Here is a 16,954-nt window from a genome sequence, read left to right on the forward strand (position 1 = left end):
CAAAGCTCAATGGGCTCAACCTCAAATAACTTACCGTAATTTGGTCTCAGTGTGGTTTAAGCCCAAATTAAACTTCTTTATGTTTGGCTGCATTGTGAGTTAAAGCCACCTGAATAGAGACCTCCCCACCTTGAGCCTCCCCACTATTCACTTTTCCCAGGATGCCCCGTATAGCAGCACAGAAGGTCTAGTGCAGTCCCGGTTTCCTCTCCTCAAAACTGGAGAGGAAAGGAAAGGCAGTGACAACCATCTTGAAAGCTAGCACTGGACCAACTCTGCGAGGAACCTGAGCTTCAAAGATGGGTTTGTGGTTTACTCAAAAGCAGGCTTAGGCTGTCTGAACTAAGGAAGCTTAGTTCCACCTGGCTAGCCACCGTATATTAGATCAGCAGTCTGTCCCAAAGGAGGCTAGTGAGCCATCAACTTCATGTTTTTACAGCACTGAACCAGGCCCTTTCTCCACCACTGACTCCAAAAAGTAACAGTTTGAAAGTCTCTTATCCCACAAGGTGAGCTATCAGTTCCTCAACAACTTCACCAGCTTTCACTGGCTATTAATTCATGAAATGCACATTTGGATTTGGATGCAAATCAAAGCAAAAATTTCCATGCCTATTTCAGCATTTCTTTTTGGCCACACAAACCATTCCCTTGCTGGTAGATTAAATCAGTGAAACTCCCAGTGTGTGTAGAAGGTTTCTTGTACATTCTTTTGAGTTGCTGAGTCATGGCCTTTGTTTAGGGCAATCAAAATGTTTTCCCCCTCCTCCAGTACACCCCTTCTCAATACTACAAAGATTAACATTTTTATTAGAAAGTAAAAGTGGCCCAGACACACAGAGCAGCGACTCTTGACACGTACAAGTATGGGTATATTTGCTATGGCTGCATAACAAACACCACATGTACTTAACGTTGCTTTCCTGCTCTTTATAACAAAGCATTCTATATTATACACTAGCTTGCATAAACTGTAATTTTATATATTTTCCACGTTGGTATAATGACTTTTTAAAAACACCCAAATATTAATGTAGACATTCGTAGCAGATTATTGCTCTAGCAACTTTTGGGCACAGAAGGAAACAATATATCCCATGGGGGTATTAATACAGAAGACCAATATGGGGGGGGGGGAGTCAACCAAGGCATCTGACCTTTGCCCTACACTAGAAGATGTCCTTCACCCAATGAGGAACATGAATAGCCATCTTACATCTTCCAGAATATAAAACATTATCAAGAATACAGAGTATTTATTATTATTATTACATTTATTCAAAAATGAAATAAAAAATTCACCATTGTGACTTCCCTCGACCTCAAGTTGACATCTTTTCATAAGAATACAGAGTATTTTAACTCATTTCCTATGTCCCTCGCTGATCCTTTTTGCAAAGGATTGTATTTTGGGCAAAATTTGTACAATGTTTTGGAAGTCTGCTAGCAATGTCAGCCATATAGGCTGTGGAGGGGGTGTGATGCACAACCTCAGAAATCTCCATGATAATTTTCTCATGTGCAGCAGTTCTACAATAACTCCCTTTAGTTTTTGTTTTTTTGCTTCTGGCAGGAACACTCTGTGCCAACTGTCCATTAATATTACATATAAAGATGCATCTATCATCTATAAATGCATTGTGATTTTTGTCAAGATATGTGCTTCCTAGAGCCACAGAGTTGGAAGGCACCCTAAGCCTCTTCTAATCCAACCTCCTCCTGCCCACAACCATCCCTGGATGGGCTCAAACCACCAGACTTCTAGTTAGCAGCCAGACGCACTGACCCATTTCACCACAGGAGCTGCCCTACACTTCTTCTCTGTATAATTATGCTTTATCTCTGATCAGATGGCATGCCATTGGATGCTGATCTGTGATCAAAGTAAACCAGGAGAAGAGGGGTCCAGAACATATTTTGCACAAGGGCCCACAACCAAGTATGGCCACCCCTGCCTGGTTGCACTGATATATTTTATTGATGTGTGCTTGGCTGGATGGATAGAGGATGGTTGCTGAGTTCTGAAGCACACGTGGCTCTCAAATGTTGAAAAGCACCTGCACCACAAAGGATAGTTTCTCAGCAAGGATTATCGCCTGGAGGTCATGCAACTGGAGGAGTCATGGAACGCCTCTGGAAACTGCATAAAAGCATTATATGTCCTTGTTACAAAATTAGTTGAAAGGGGCAAATGAGTAAAGTGTGAGCACACAGTTCAGCACAGGGTACGGATAGCTATCAGCCAGGGCAGAATTTATTTTCCTCCAGAAAACAAGCTCTGGATGTCAACTTCGGAGCTTCCTTTCCACCTGCCCCAACAGTTCAATGCAGAAGACAATACAGACTGAGTTATTTAGAAACCAGAAAAAGTGCAAAAGAGAAGGTATATGGAGGACCACTATTTGGGGTGGGGGTGGGGAGACAAGCATTTATAACATGTAAATCAAAAAGTGGCACCGAACAAACGTAATTTATAGCCATGTTCTGAATGCTAATCCTTTTCTAGCCCAAAATTATTCCCTGCTGTGTAAATGAGGCAGCATTAGAATATTGATACATATACAGAATACAAATTGCATTGGGCTGCCCTCTGCCCCTACAAAGTCTCAGCACTGAGATTTTAAATATAATTATTGCCTTCATTCTATATATAGGCATAGATCTTTAGCATTAAGTACCAGCCATTAAATTAAAGGAGTTATGCAGTAAATTGTAGGGTGGATCAGTTATTTTCTATAGGCTGCTGCATTTTATCGGCTGCATTTTCTATAGAATGCTTCTGAATTAGTTTTGGCAAAGAATCACTACCCTGTTAGAACACGCACGTTTATTAAGCAAGTAACCCCAGAGCTGCATGCCTAGGGTTATGGCTTAAAAAATAATAATATTACACTGACCCATAGCTTTAATTGGGTGACACACAGTCTCCTAAATTTCCCAACAGTTCAATTAAAGGAAATAGCACAGGGTTACCATTAGGTTTGTACCCTTGTCATTGATCTTTCAGAATCAGGGCAAAGAAGTGGAGGTGGAGGGCTTTCCTCCCCTTTCAAATGTCTCCTTCTAGTATTATGGGGAAAGCCTGCCTTCTAGTTGAATTGAATTCCCCTTTAATCTCATCCTTGAGCTGGTGGATAGATGCAGTCTTTAAAAATGCAGGATATCGGTGTAATTGTAAATTGATCTGTCTCTTTGGAAAACAGCCAAGAGTGTTCAACCAGCAAAAAGACCCAATCCCTGAAACTGTCCCTCACCCTCTCCCTAACTGCATAAGCCTATATACATGGTCTACTCAGAAGTAAGTCCCATTGAGTTCAATGGAGCTTACTCCCAGGTAAGGAGGAATAGGATTCCAACCACAATAAGACTTTTGGGTTGCTAAATCTTCTGAAATAACAATACCGGATGATGTATTCCTCACACTACTAGTAGTTCCTCACATTACTAGAGAGCTGACTGCTAGTCAGAAGGTGTTTTAAATTTTAAGATCTGCTCTCAGAAAGCTTGGGAGTGTCTTTGAAGCAAGAAGTAGGTTATAGGACTGTTTTAAGAAACACAGCAATGCCAGTAACCTACCACTAAAGGGCTAGAGATCAATGCAGCAGATTCACCTATAAAAACATTTATTTCTGTTGAAAAGTTGATAAAGAGACACAGTCGTGACTGCAGAGTCTTTGAAATCAGACACATTATTCCTTAGTGCCACACTCAAGGAAATTCATCTGTCTACAGTGATCTTGAACCTATATAGCCTATTTGCCATGGGCTCTTTGGTTATGAGATCTGGCAAGCCACGGGTTATTTCACCTAATCCATCATTAGCGTTCACATGCCCTTTATGACATACAACAAACCTGGATTTAACAACCCTGCTCCTCCCGTGTGATGAATCTAAACGCATTTCACAATAGGGTAGACAGAAAGGCATGCAGGTTCTTTCACCTTTTCTTTGTGCATTTTTTTTAACATTCTTGGGGCACTATGGGGACCCACCGTTACTATTATTGTTATCGTTTTTTGCTCTCCCTTCCTAATCACTTAATGTAGACTCTGTTAGCACAGGGCACAGAGCGATTAGAAAACAACAGTGAGGTTAAATCACCATGGAACAGCCTGGACAGCCATCTGTCATTAAATGTGTGCAAACTGATACTCTCCAAATAAAACAATCCGGGGTGGGGGGTGGGAAACACATTCGACAAGAGCATCGATAACCACCGGTGCAACATTCAGCCAAAGGCAATGCAGCAATATACCCCTCTCCTCCACTTACCAGTCTTCCACAAATACACGGATGAAGTTTCAAATTCACTTTGCGCCTTAGCTCCCCGGATTCCAAACAGGAGAAACACGAGAACTCCAATGCACTTGCTTGAAAGAGATGAAGCCCCTGGACCACCGATTAAAGCTGCACTCTTCTCTCTCAGCCCCATGCCTTCCAGAAGCCTGATTCAGTGTCAAAATCTGCCGCACAATGGGTAACCCTTGCGTGAGTAATTTCTTCCCCCCCTTTCAGAATGTCTTCACAGGGAGGGCAGAAGGGAAATGGCTTTCCAGCTATTCTGCATGCCAGTTGAAAAGGGGGGGGGACTGTTTAACACCAAGGAACAATAGAGCTCTTGCTTGCTGCTGCTGCTGCTGTTTCGGCTGCTGCTGCTGCTACGATGGCAGCGGCTGCTGCTGGTACTGTGGATGTTACTTCACTCTTCCCCATTCAGTGGGTAGTAGCAGTTTCCATCAGCTGAGAGAGAGACAGCTGTCCACAGGGGGCTCCAGCTGACTGAGCAGGTTATCTTGGTCTGGGAGGCAGCAGCAGTCATTTACACCAGCTGGAGGGAGAGGGGAGAGAGAAAGAGAGTGAAACAGTGGAGGGGAGGGAAGAGAAGAGAAGATCAAGGGAGGGAGGGAGAAGGCAAGAGGGGGAAGGAACACAAATAGCAAATAACCGAATGCTGTAATCACATGCATGCAACCAACTGCAAGATACTGTTGTTGCTTTTTGCACGTCTATCGGAAGAATATCTATATTCAAGACTATCCAATAAAAATATTATCATTAAACAAAAAACAAAAAAATCATTCCGGAGCATGTTTGAGACAAGCAGGTAGCAACTGCTCAGCACCAATTATTTTCCTGCTCCTTTAAAGCAAGTTGCCAGCATGCAATTCCCACTTAGTAGAAGGGCTGACAGGATGGATGATGCAAAATGTTGTTGAAGAGAATCATGACTTTGGGAACAGCAAATGTGGTGAATTAAGCATACTTATCGACAATCAGGATGCTGATGCACAAACTGAATGCACGGTAAAGACTGGTGGGGATACTTAGACATGCAACTGATTAAATTGTCCCTTAATATTCATGTAAGAAGGGTCATACAGCTGCAATATTATACTGTCCGGTGGTGTTTTTCTATCTCAAGTTACATACCCATTCCACTTATATCTGGGTGCAAGGAAGGAATTAAAGGAATAAAGCATCTCATTAAAAATCAGAATGAATTTCATTAATCCTTTAACTGTGCATCTAAGAAAAGCAGCCATTCTAAAATTTTCAGTTATCAAAATGTTTTTATGACAGTAATTTCTTTTTATGAAAAGTAATTCTGAGTTGCAATTACCTCAAAGTGTGTTTGTAAGCATGAATGTGCTAGTAGGCTGTACCACGCTGGGGTAGGGGGGAATAGGACAAAAAGTGTCTTAACACTTTGCTTGCTGTAAAGTCATACTCAGAGTAGGCCTACTGAAATCTATGCACTTAAGTGAATCATGATGACTAACATAAATGCACTGATTTCAGTAGGTCTACTCCTGTGTTTGATTTGATCGGGTACCGAGAGAGCATTGTTTTAAATTCACCCCAATGAGCTAGAACAAAAGACAATGCTGGCTTATGTTCCTGCATACATCCAGAAATGCAAAGGCCTAGAAGTAGTGTTCTGAGAAGAGATATTGTAAAGACAAAAACAAAAAAGCATTCTAGCAGCAGAGCAACCAGGGAGTTTTAAATGATGACGCTACTGCAGTTGAAAGAGAAAGCCTTAACCAAGCCTCTCTGGGGAACTCTGTCATTTGCCAGAATCCTTCCCATGCTCAGCCTCTTCCACAGGCATTGGGTTTGAAAAGCAGCCTTGATCAAATAATTCCCAGGTCCTCATCCATTTAAATATTCTGACATCAGAGCAAATTAGCAATGTTGAAGGTTGCAAATTTGTCTTTGTTTACTTTCCACTCTGTTTCGCCTCTAAGAGGGAATTAAAGGCTCAGGAAGCCCTGGCGCTGTGTGAGGCTGTGATTAAGAGAGATAAGCAAGTGTGGATTACCGTTCCTCAGCTGTTGAAAAAGTGGCAACAATCAGGAGATTATGGGTTGATAAGGGATACATAGAAAGCTGTGAGCCTAACAAATTTATAGCATCCATTTCTGACAGAGGGCTAGGGCTCACAGCACCAGGTAAGGTATATAATAAAAAATGGGGCGCACTTGGTAGTCTCACTTATATGTCTCGTGTTCATTTCACAGCCAAGAAGCTAAGCACCCACCACCACCAACAAAGCATTTATAATCCAGTAACTGGTTGCAAAACCTGTGTGGGTGCATTTATGCGTGCCTGCGTATCAACATTTGTACCTGAATTAATAAAACCTGCAAAATTTTAAAAGGGGTGTCTTTTCCTTTGAAAGCATTTTATCTTAGGTAAAAACTGCCATTTGACTTGACAAATCAAATTTGTATGCAGCCCAGTTTCTTTGATAAATACGTGAATACCTGAACTCACGAATACGTGAAGCTGAGGCTTGTGGCAACTATAAATTTTGCTTTTCTCTACTTTGAATCAGAGCTTTTGAATGTAAGAGGGAAAATGTATCTCAGCAGGGAACGCTGAAGTAGGAACAAGTAACTAGGGTTCACAAGGTTGCATGAGACGAAGGGTGACGAGGCAGAATTAAAACAAAATTTGGTTATTTGAAGCAACACACGGATTGACACTTCTGTTAATAATCTCTGTGAGTAACATACTTTTCATGGCATTAATCCAAAGCATTTTCAGTCCATGGGCTCTGTATCTCCTAGTAGGTTCTGCATCTCTTACTTTAACAAGTAGTTACAGATAGGTAGCCGTGTTGGTCTGCCATAGTCAAAATAAAATAAAAAAATTCCTTCCAGTAGCACCTTAAAGACCAACTAAGTTAGTTCTTGGTATGAGCTTTCGTGTGCATGCACACTCTGGGCGGCTTCCATAGAAACCAAAAATACAGTAAAATATCACAGATTAAAAACTTCCCTGAACAGGGCTGCCTTAAGATGTCTTCTAAATGTCAGGTACCGTATTTTGCGCCCCATAGGATGCTCCGGCCCATAGGACGCACCTAGTTTTTTTGGGGGGAAATAAAGAAAAAAAATTATTTCCCCCCCAGGTGCGGGGCTGGAAGAACCAGGTCGGGGAACAGCGGGAAGGCCCGCTCTGCCTCCCCGCTGTCCCCCAAGCTTGTGGGGCTGGCTATGGGGAGAAGTGCGCTGATCCCGGGACTGCAGGCAGCTCTGCGCGGCCACCGGGAGCGGGGCAGGACTTCGCGCCCGGCTCCCAGTGGCCGCGCAGAGCTGCGCAGAGCCAGGGACTCCAGGCAGCTCTGCGCAGCCATCCGGAGCGGGGCGGGACTTCGTGCCCGGCTCCCGGTGGCCGCGCAGAGCTGCACTGATCCTGGGACTGCAGGCAGCTCTGCGCGGCCACCGGGAGCGGGGCGGGACTTCGTGCCCGGCTCCCGGTGGCCGCGCAGAGCTGCGCTGATCCTGGGACTGCAGGCAGCTCTGCGCGGCCACCGGGAGCGGGGCGGGACTTCGTGCCCGGCTCCCGGTGGCCGCGCAGAGCTGCGCTGATCCTGGGACTGCAGGCAGCTCTGCCCGGCCATCCGGAGCTGGGCGGGACTTCGCGCCCCGCTCCCGATGGCCGCGCAGAGCTGCGCTGATCCCGGGACTGCAGGCAGCTCTGCACGGCCATCGGGAGCGGGGCGGGACTGCAGGCAGCTCTGCGCAACCCTCGGAGCCGGTCTCCCGAGGGTTGCACAGAGCTTCCTGAAGCCTGGAGAGCGAGAGGGGTCAGTGCGCACCGACCCCTCTCGCTCTCCAGGCTTCAGCGAAAGCCTGCATTCGCCCCATAGGACGCACACACATTTCCCCTTCATTTTTGGAGGGGAAAAAGTGCGTCCTATAGGGCAAAAAATACGGTACTTATTTATCGCTTTGACATCTGATGGGAGGGCGCTCCACAGGGCAGGCGCCACTACCAAGAAGGCCCTCTGCCTGGTTCCCTGTAGCTTTGCTTCTCGCAATGAGGGAACCGCCAGAAGGCCCTCGGCGCTGGACCTCAGCGTCCGGGCAGAACGATGGGGGTGGAGACGCTCCTTCAGGTATACTGGGCCGAGGCTGTTTAGGGCTTTAAAGGTCAACACCAGCACTTTGAATTGTGCTCGGAAAAGTACTGGGAGCCAATGTAGGTCTTTCAAGACCGGTGTTATGTGGTCTCAGCAGCCGCCCCCAGTCACCAGTCTAGCTGCTGCATTCTGGATTAGTTGTAGTTTCCGAGTCACCTTCAAAGGTAGCCCCACGTAGAGCGCATTGCAGTAGTCCAAGCAGGAGATAACTAGAGCATGCACCACTCTGGCGAGACAGTCCGCGGGCATTTAGGGTCTCAGCCTGCGTACCAGGTGGAGTTGGTAGACAGCTGCCTTGAATACAGAATTGACCTGCGCCTCCATGGACAGCTGTGAGTCCAAAATGACTCCCAGGCTGCGCACCTGGTCCTTCAGGGGCATAGTTACCCTATTCAGGACCAGGGAGTCCTCCACACCAGCCTGCCCCCTGTCCCGCCCATGGAACACATGGCATACTTCCCAAACTTGAAAGATGACACCAACATAGCTGCTTGGCTAGCCAGACAGATCTGATGCAGGGGAAGAGGCTGGAAGAAAATCCCTTTACAAAGGCCACACAATGCCCATGACATTCACTGAAACAACAGAAGTAATTAGACACCCAACACTTAAATACAGCCGCTGGTTATGTAGCTGCTAATGTCACAAACCATTCTTCTCACCAAGTCAATTTTCGTAACAGAGGTGCTATTGGTCAAAATGCGTATCTAGAACAGAAGATGCATCCCAAAGATCCTTCCTAATAAAGAAGTGTAGCCCATAGGGACAACATAATAGCCCATAGCACAACAGAACCTGTCTACGTTAGTTCTGAGCTGAAATGGGAGATGCACATTGCATGAACATTTTGTTTCTGTGAAATATACCTCCCCTTCTCAGCCATTTTTCACACAGATTTGCAAAAGGGAAGAATACCATTTCCAATGAGGCAGAAGCTAGATGAGCAGGGAATGCATCTTATTGCTGGGCACATTCATACCTAGAGATACCAGGGACTGAATCTTGGACTTCATGCATGCAAAGGCAATGTTCTGCCATGGAGATATGGTTCTTCCCCAAAGGATGACCCACTCTCAGTAGCTGGAGTTCTTCTTCCTGTTGCAACTATAGAGGGATGTTGTCTCCACAGACGGCTCAAGTCTTATGCAGGCTGATAAGACCCTAAGGAACTGGCTGTGTTTTTAAAGGATCCAAGTATCTACTGGTTTTTGCAAGTTCAGGGAGACTGAAGTGCTATTGGGGACCTGTCTTCTGAGACTAATCCAGCCACAAAAATTATTGTATCCATTCCTGAATCTAATGTGCTTTCAACAAATTTACATTTTAAAAATCCCAAATAAAACAAAGTTGCACACAAGTCATGCTTTGACAACCATACCGTATGGAAGTTTACATTAGCTGAAGCTGAACCTATAAACCTATGGTGCAGAATAAGCTAACATTTCCATATATATTAGATGCCTTCACTTAAGGAACTGATCATGTTGTTGAATGAATTGCCATGAAATTTGAACATGGCAGCATTCAAACTGGTAGCCACACAAGCCCACTGCTCAAGATCAGAATGCAGACTGCAAAAATGAATGTCCATTTTTTACATCATTAAAAATAAAATGCTTACAATCATTCTTCAGTCATATAGGTACAAATCCATGTCTCATTGTTGCTTCCAGATTGACTGACGAGCCAAATTCTTTCTTTAGAAACCATCCACAAAATGTAAAGATTACAGGCTAGGACAACTCCTATTTTTGAAAGTAAATCAAGACCTGTTCTCTTTCATACTAGGAGTGACTACGAATGCAACCTTGTGCTGGCCTGCCCCAGCATCCCATTGTGACATCATTTAACTTCACTGTCCAATGAGCAGCAGCTCATCTCCATAATTTGCTTTGTGAGGAGACTTGTTTCATAACAACAACTCCTTGTGGTTGAACAGCCAACTGCCTTTGAAGTAAGGTATATTTTAGAAACATTCGACATGTTGCCGGAAGCCACGATTGCTGCCACCATTTTGGATGCTCCTACAGTACTCTGGTGATTTGTAAATCCTCATTCCAGATGTTTTAAGATGCACTGCATGCCTAGGTATCATATGTCCTATGCTTAAAACAGCCAAGATTTAAGTATCCAGTGAACACACAACTTAAAGCTCCAAAGCAACAGTGCTGGTTACAAACAAACAAGAAGACAGTGTGGTATAGTGGCTAGAGTATCAGACTACTACCAGGGTTCAAGCCCTGACTCAGTCATGAAGGTTACTGGGTGACCCTTGGGCCAGTCACCATTTCCTTGCCCTACCTTGCAGCATAACTGTAAAGATAAAATGGAATAAAGGAGAACTACATATGCCACCCTGAGCTTCTTGGAGGAAAGGCAGGGCAGAAACGTAATAATAAACATATAAATAAAATATGGTTGCTACTGTTTGCTGTTCTAAACAAATACAACCATTTCAACCATTTTTCAGCGAAAAATATTCACCTCTTCCTTTACATTGTCCCCACCCATCCCTCTCTTACACACTCAACTTGTTTCATATGGCTCCAGTGACATCATGACACAGCTATATCTGATTGGCTACATCGTGTTCTGATGTCCTCACATCTACTATGCGGTCATTCATGGACCCTGCCCTTAACTGATCTAATTTACCCTGATGGGTGTCACCATGCGGCTGTAGCCAAATGCTGATATGTCATCTCAACTCAGTACTGCTGCCAGCACTGAGGGGGCAGTTGGCAATGTGCCCTTGGGGTAGGGTGGGGGAAGGTGCACACCACTGTGACCACTGCCCCCCACCTTGGCTGCTCTACTTTCTCTCCCCCCGGCTGCCTCCAGCTCATTTTCTTCTCTTCCTTTTCATGTTGCTCTAGGCACTCTGCTCCCCCATCTCAACCCACCCAATATGACCCTGGCCTCTCCACGTTCTCCTCCACACCTCCACCACCACCACCACTGCAAGCATGTTGCAAAGAATTTGACTGCTTGCACCTACGCACTCTACAATGTAGCCCTTTCCAGTTATGCCGGCAGAATTTTAAAAGGCAAGCTCAAAATGAAGCAAGCAACAGCTCTCACTTCAAGTTGCTGAAGACTGGAAATAAAGGGGGTGCACTTCTTAAGAGAGAGTGGAACAGAGCTCCACCATCGCCTCACTTCCACCAGCCTTCCTCCTATGTGCCCAGAGGCATTCTAGGAATTTCCCTCTCACTGAATGGTTCAGGTGACCACCCTATGTGTTTATTTGGAATAAGTCCTGTTGAACTCAGTGGGGCTAGAGAGGCTCATCCACATTCCCGCTTGCCCAGCCACTTGCCCCCAGGAAAACTTGCTGTTTACTGCCAAATCGGAGCAAACACCAATTGGGTTTTATTCAGATAGACGTCTGCTCCGATTTAGCTCTAATGAGCAGTTTTTGGGGAGAGGGTGCAGTGGCACAAAGGCAAAAACTGCTCAGACCCATGCCTCAAAAGCATCATAGAAATGGAAAACTGCATGGATCCATGCTTTTGTGAGATGGAGCAAGAAGAATTCAGGACGAGCCCTTAGTTCCAGGCAAATATGGCATAGGATCAGATTGTGACGCACTTAACAAGAATCACATTTATTCATGTTTATCCTAAACATGTTTACTCAAATGTAAGTCCCACTGAGTCCATTACTTCCAAGTATATCCAGGATGGCAGCCTTAATTGAACACCCAGTGAAAAAAACTGAGCATGGCTCCCTTCGTATTTCAGGCATTATGTATTTCCAAGTAATTCTAGTCTATTAATGCCACATAGTTTGTATAGATGTTATCAAATTATGCAGAAAAGTAAAAAGTGGGGGTGAATTTTTAATAACACTACTACTTTGCTAATGTATTTTAAGCCTGAAAACAGTTCATTGTTATTGTGAGTTTTCAGAACATAGTAAATTCTCCTGTAAATTCCCAAACTAAGAGATGTAAACTGAAAATAACAAAAGCCAATCTTTCAAGAGGTGCAGTGCATGTGGCCTCTAGGTGTCATTCTTCACCATGTTTAGTCCATATCCTTCAATGGGCTCATTACTTTATGTATCAAGTGAAGATTATTGTTTGAGGAGGTGAAGCATTTTGTTCTAATTTCCCACCCATTGTTTACTAAAGAAGATAAATTTGCCCTGCATCATTAGAATATTCATAACAAGAGCTCTGGCAAGATCAATAAATTAAAAGTAGATGGTAGATTTTTCTTCTTCTTCCAGTCTTCAGATTCCCTTGAGCCGAGATCAGCCCAAGCCAAAGATAATAAAGTATTCATACAAAAAAATTAACTATTCATGTGTGGTCCGCACAAAGTGGACACCTTGGTTCTCCCATAAGGTGGCAGTTCTGGAAAACTGCAAATTCTAACAGGTACATTATACAGTTGTACCTTGCATCCCAAATGCCTTGCAAGTCGAACTTTTTGTCTCCCGAACGCCGCAAACCCAGAAGTGAGTGTTCCGGTTTGCAAACGTTCTTTGGAACCCGAACGTCTGCTGTGGCTTCCAATTGGCTGCAGGAGCTTCCTGCAGCCAATCAGAAGCTGCACCTTGGTTTCCAAACATTTTGGAAGTCAAAAGGACTTCTGGAATGGATTCCGTTCGACGTCCAAGGTACCACTATAAAGGAGGTCATGTTGTCCTCTTTGCTTTGGTTCAAATATGGTTTTGGCCTGTTAGCTAGCAGGTAGTATCTGGTTTATTACTGGGAAATATGGAGTCCCTGAACTCTGATGCCTTCTTGCTTGCCTGGATGAAGGGTACGGGGGGGGGGGTGTATAGAAAATAGGCTACTGTACAAAGGTAAAATTTTTATTCATTGCTGCACCCACTTTTGCCTCTGGACACACCCACCAGTGGCATGTGTGTGCCCTGAAGAAGGTTACCCACAAGGGGATGCAGTCCTCGGGCTAAAAAGAAGATAGGAATCCATGATCTAATTATAGGATTTTCTTTTATACTGTATTGGGTTGCATCCAGACTAACAGTGCAATCTTATGCATGTCTGCTCAGATTGCAACATGGCTTATTCCCAGGTAAGTGAATGCAAAATTGCAGTCTATGTTTCCTGAACCTATGCGCCATTGAACACAATGGGACAAAAGAATCAATGGAAACAAAGTGGAACCAACTGGATCTGGATCCAACCCACTGCCACTATTATATACCGATCATTTGTTTGCTGAGTTTGCATCCTGCCTTTCCACCAAACAATGCTCGTTGTTTGCGTCCTTAGCAGAGCACAGGGACATTATACTGTCCCATGATAGATCAAATGAACCTTAAGAAGGCAAAAGGGATGCAAATTAGTACTACTGCAAATCACTGTAATGACAGCAGACATCATTACTGGTTTAAATATAGCACTATTATGCATCTCTTGCTGGCACATAGTCAGAGAAGCTTTCTAATGAATTGGTAGCGGGAGCCCTGGCAATTTGGGGAGTTCATCCCTTGAGATACAGAAGATAACCTTGGTCATAACATGTCACCGTTGCTTCTGAACATTTTCTGGGGAGCGTAAATTTATTCTTTGTGGTGCCACTCAGTGAAGCAAGGTAGCTTTCTCCATTACACAGAGATGATACGAGTAAAAGGGTGATGAATGTTCATTATGATCACTGCGCTGCTCAAGTAATGCTTGAATTTGCTGAGTAGCACCAGCCGCAGAATTCGCCGGTCACAAACCTATCATCACTATCTAGCTGCGAAAATGAATGGCAAAGGAAAGCGACATAAATATGAAAGGGCAAGTTGACAATTTGTCATCAGCACTGATGTATGAATGTAAAGCATAAAATACTAGCGAAAACTTCATATTTATATCAAAGGATACATATCCATCAAGGTAAATGCTAACTTCATTCTGGAACTCAGATAGGAAGGACCACCCCTGCCCTTTCTCCAACTCTTCCTGATAAATATCGGAGGGGGGGGGGTGAGAAATAAGATGTGTGTGTTTCTGCTGCACTCTGTTTATGCAAAAGGATAATGTGGAAATCCAAACATACAGGTTTCCTGTACTACACCCAACATTCACCTCTTCAGACTTTCCACATATTCTACTTCAGACACAAGCACTTCCATTATTTTGAACACTAGGGATGATTCCTTCTTAGAAAGCTCAAGGTTTCCCATAATGGGTTAGTCACCTAAAGAGAATGGATTACACCTGGGCATAAGATGAAAAAAATAGACAGCAATGGTTCTTTAGGTTAGCTAAAGAGAAGCAAAAACAGCTGGATGAGGCAGTTGTAGCCCAAAACATCCTGGGGATACCAGGCTAGAGAGGGCTGATCTAGAGTGAGGGAAAGAGACAGGTAGACCAGTTAGACTCCCTAAGAGATGGTTCCAGTATGGGTTGAGAATCATGTTCAAAAAAGGCTATCAATAAAGCAAATGGAGAATATCTCTAAACATATATGTGGACGCATTTACTTATTGTAATATTGGATTTGTTGTAATTTTCAACAGTATAACAATAGACATTCACTACGGTTTGTGTCATCAAGTACTACTAGGATAAGACAGAAATGAAGCTCCCCTCCATCTCATTAGCTCAACACAACCCTTCAAAATGACCTCTGAGATTCATGTGGCCTCCCCTTCTCACCATTATGTGAAAAATGGGAAACAAATCTCCAGAAATTTATCCTCTCTCTCTGAATACTTTTGTCCTCAATCTGTTTTCCTCCAACTCTCCAGAGCAGATTTGGGGGTTGTGGGGCACAGAGGAGAGGGAGAGGTAGTCCTGTTGTACAGGCAGAAGTTACAGTGCTGACAAGACGACTTTGCTGAATACAACCCCATTAATTACGTGACAACAATTGCTAGCCACTTATTCCTAAATTATTTTTTAAAGAAGAGAAGCTGAATGCAAATGCTTAATCATCTTAACTGTATAATTCATGAATTAACATAAATACGAAGGGTTCAGTGGTTCCTGCCTCACAAACCAGTATATTTGTAACACTTGTTTTAGGGGGGGGGTTGCCTTATCAATGGTCAAATATAGGGCTGTGTTCATTGAACATAGTTCATTCTCTCCCCCCCCCCCGTTGATTGTATTTTAATTCTTGAAACATGCAGCAATTCATGTTGTGCTTTTTTCCAATTTTACAGAGTCAGTGCATGCTAAGAATAACTGGCACTGGAACACTGCAACAAATGATTTCTCTATTCATACATATGCACATTGCTTTTCCACATATAAAAGTATACAACTTTCAAAAATAAGCAATGATTTCCAGGAAAACAGCCATTTTCACTTCAATTAAGTTTTTATGTTCTGATTTCCCTGATGACCCATGTTCTATCTGAGTGTGAAATGCTCTCAGGCAGATAAAGAAGAAAACATTTTGTGTCAGGAAAGGCATATCTTACCTGTTATAATATTAAGGAAATTCAGATAGGCTTTTTATAAATATTTGGTTTTTTTAACAGATATTTACTTGGTCGTTGCTAGGATCAGGACACCAGACAGTTGACTGAATAAATATTAGCAGTAAACCATCTAAGAAGCAAGGCTTTCTATGGACATGCCTAGATATGGGAACTTCTAAAAATCTCTATGTCAAGCTTCTGCATATGTGGGTCCCCTCCCCATTCTTGTTCTACACTTTTATCTCAATGAGAAGTGTTTTTTAATGGCTCTGCTAAAAAATGAGCAATTCTCACATATTATATGCCTTATTGTACATATAATATTGTGTGCACATTATATCCATGCACATTCAAGGTTTCCTAAATGAGTCAGCACATAAAACAGATACATACAACAATGCATTTAAATGCATACAAAATTATGCTACAGAAATATAGTACCACATGGGGCTTGACTCTTTTATATGTATTACACGTATATTACATGCATCTTTGCATGTAACTTTGCATATAATTAAGTCGGTCTTTTTAAAAACAAACGAACAATGCATGAGCAGCTAAGACAGAAGCAGGTGTGTGATGTAATAGATAGTCTGATGTAAGCAAGGCTCAATCAGTTCAAAACTGCCAAATCCTGCATATAAATACATTTAAAATGGATTCTTCCTTCATCCCTAGCCATGCCCTCTTATCTTTCCGCTCTTACATCACAATGTAACAAGGGTGGAAAACCATTTTGGCCAAGCAGGTCAGATGTTTATCTCCTTCCACCCAATTTCTACAGGTTGGAAGGACCACCTACCTGTCAATCATCTGACATCACAACCAGACGACAGAGGTGGGAAATCCTGTTTACTTATAAAAGTTGACGTGTAGTGCTGGTGGTGCGATAACAACCAGCGAAGAAGCACTGAGGAGGGTTAAACTCTCTACTCATCGGAAAAGGTTAAATCCTGCTCCTTTTGCTCCATGTGCCAAGTTCCCTCCTGGGAACTGGTGGGTGCAACACACAAGTGGCTCATCAGCTGATGTCACCCACTCATCGGAATAATGTCAGCTGACTGGCAGGCATGTGTGGGGGTTTTTTGGGGGGTAATGACTTTGTGGGCTAAATTGGATCCCTAATA

The 16,954-nt window shown here is 43.5% G+C and overlaps 1 protein-coding gene and 1 long non-coding RNA gene across 15 annotated transcripts in view; one reads left to right on the top strand and one right to left on the bottom strand.

Annotated features, from left to right (window-relative positions):
• Nucleotides 1–16,954, bottom strand: part of THSD7A (thrombospondin type 1 domain containing 7A) — a 269,706-nt gene that overhangs the window by 212,428 nt on the left and 40,324 nt on the right. For 8 of the 14 annotated variants that reach the window (XM_083467766.1, XM_083467769.1, XM_083467767.1 and 5 more), the window contains one exon: nucleotides 4,274–4,829. In XM_083467766.1, the coding sequence (XP_083323892.1) occupies nucleotides 4,274–4,433 (160 nt within the window). In that variant the 5' untranslated portion in view covers nucleotides 4,434–4,829. Of the gene's footprint in view, nucleotides 1–4,273; nucleotides 4,830–10,053; nucleotides 10,240–10,916; nucleotides 10,975–16,954 lie in introns of those variants that run through there. The other 6 variants (XM_083467763.1, XM_083467774.1, XM_083467772.1 and 3 more) reach the window with 3 other exon arrangements.
• On the top strand, nucleotides 10,337–11,563 carry LOC310690110. Its single transcript, XR_014517913.1, has 2 exons — nucleotides 10,337–10,461; nucleotides 11,309–11,563. It is a non-coding gene; the product is annotated as an uncharacterized lncRNA (long non-coding RNA).

The sequence above is a fragment of the Podarcis liolepis genome (assembly GCF_965112155.1).
Source record: "Podarcis liolepis genome assembly, chromosome: 12".
Classification (NCBI taxonomy): Eukaryota; Metazoa; Chordata; class Lepidosauria; order Squamata; family Lacertidae; genus Podarcis; species Podarcis liolepis.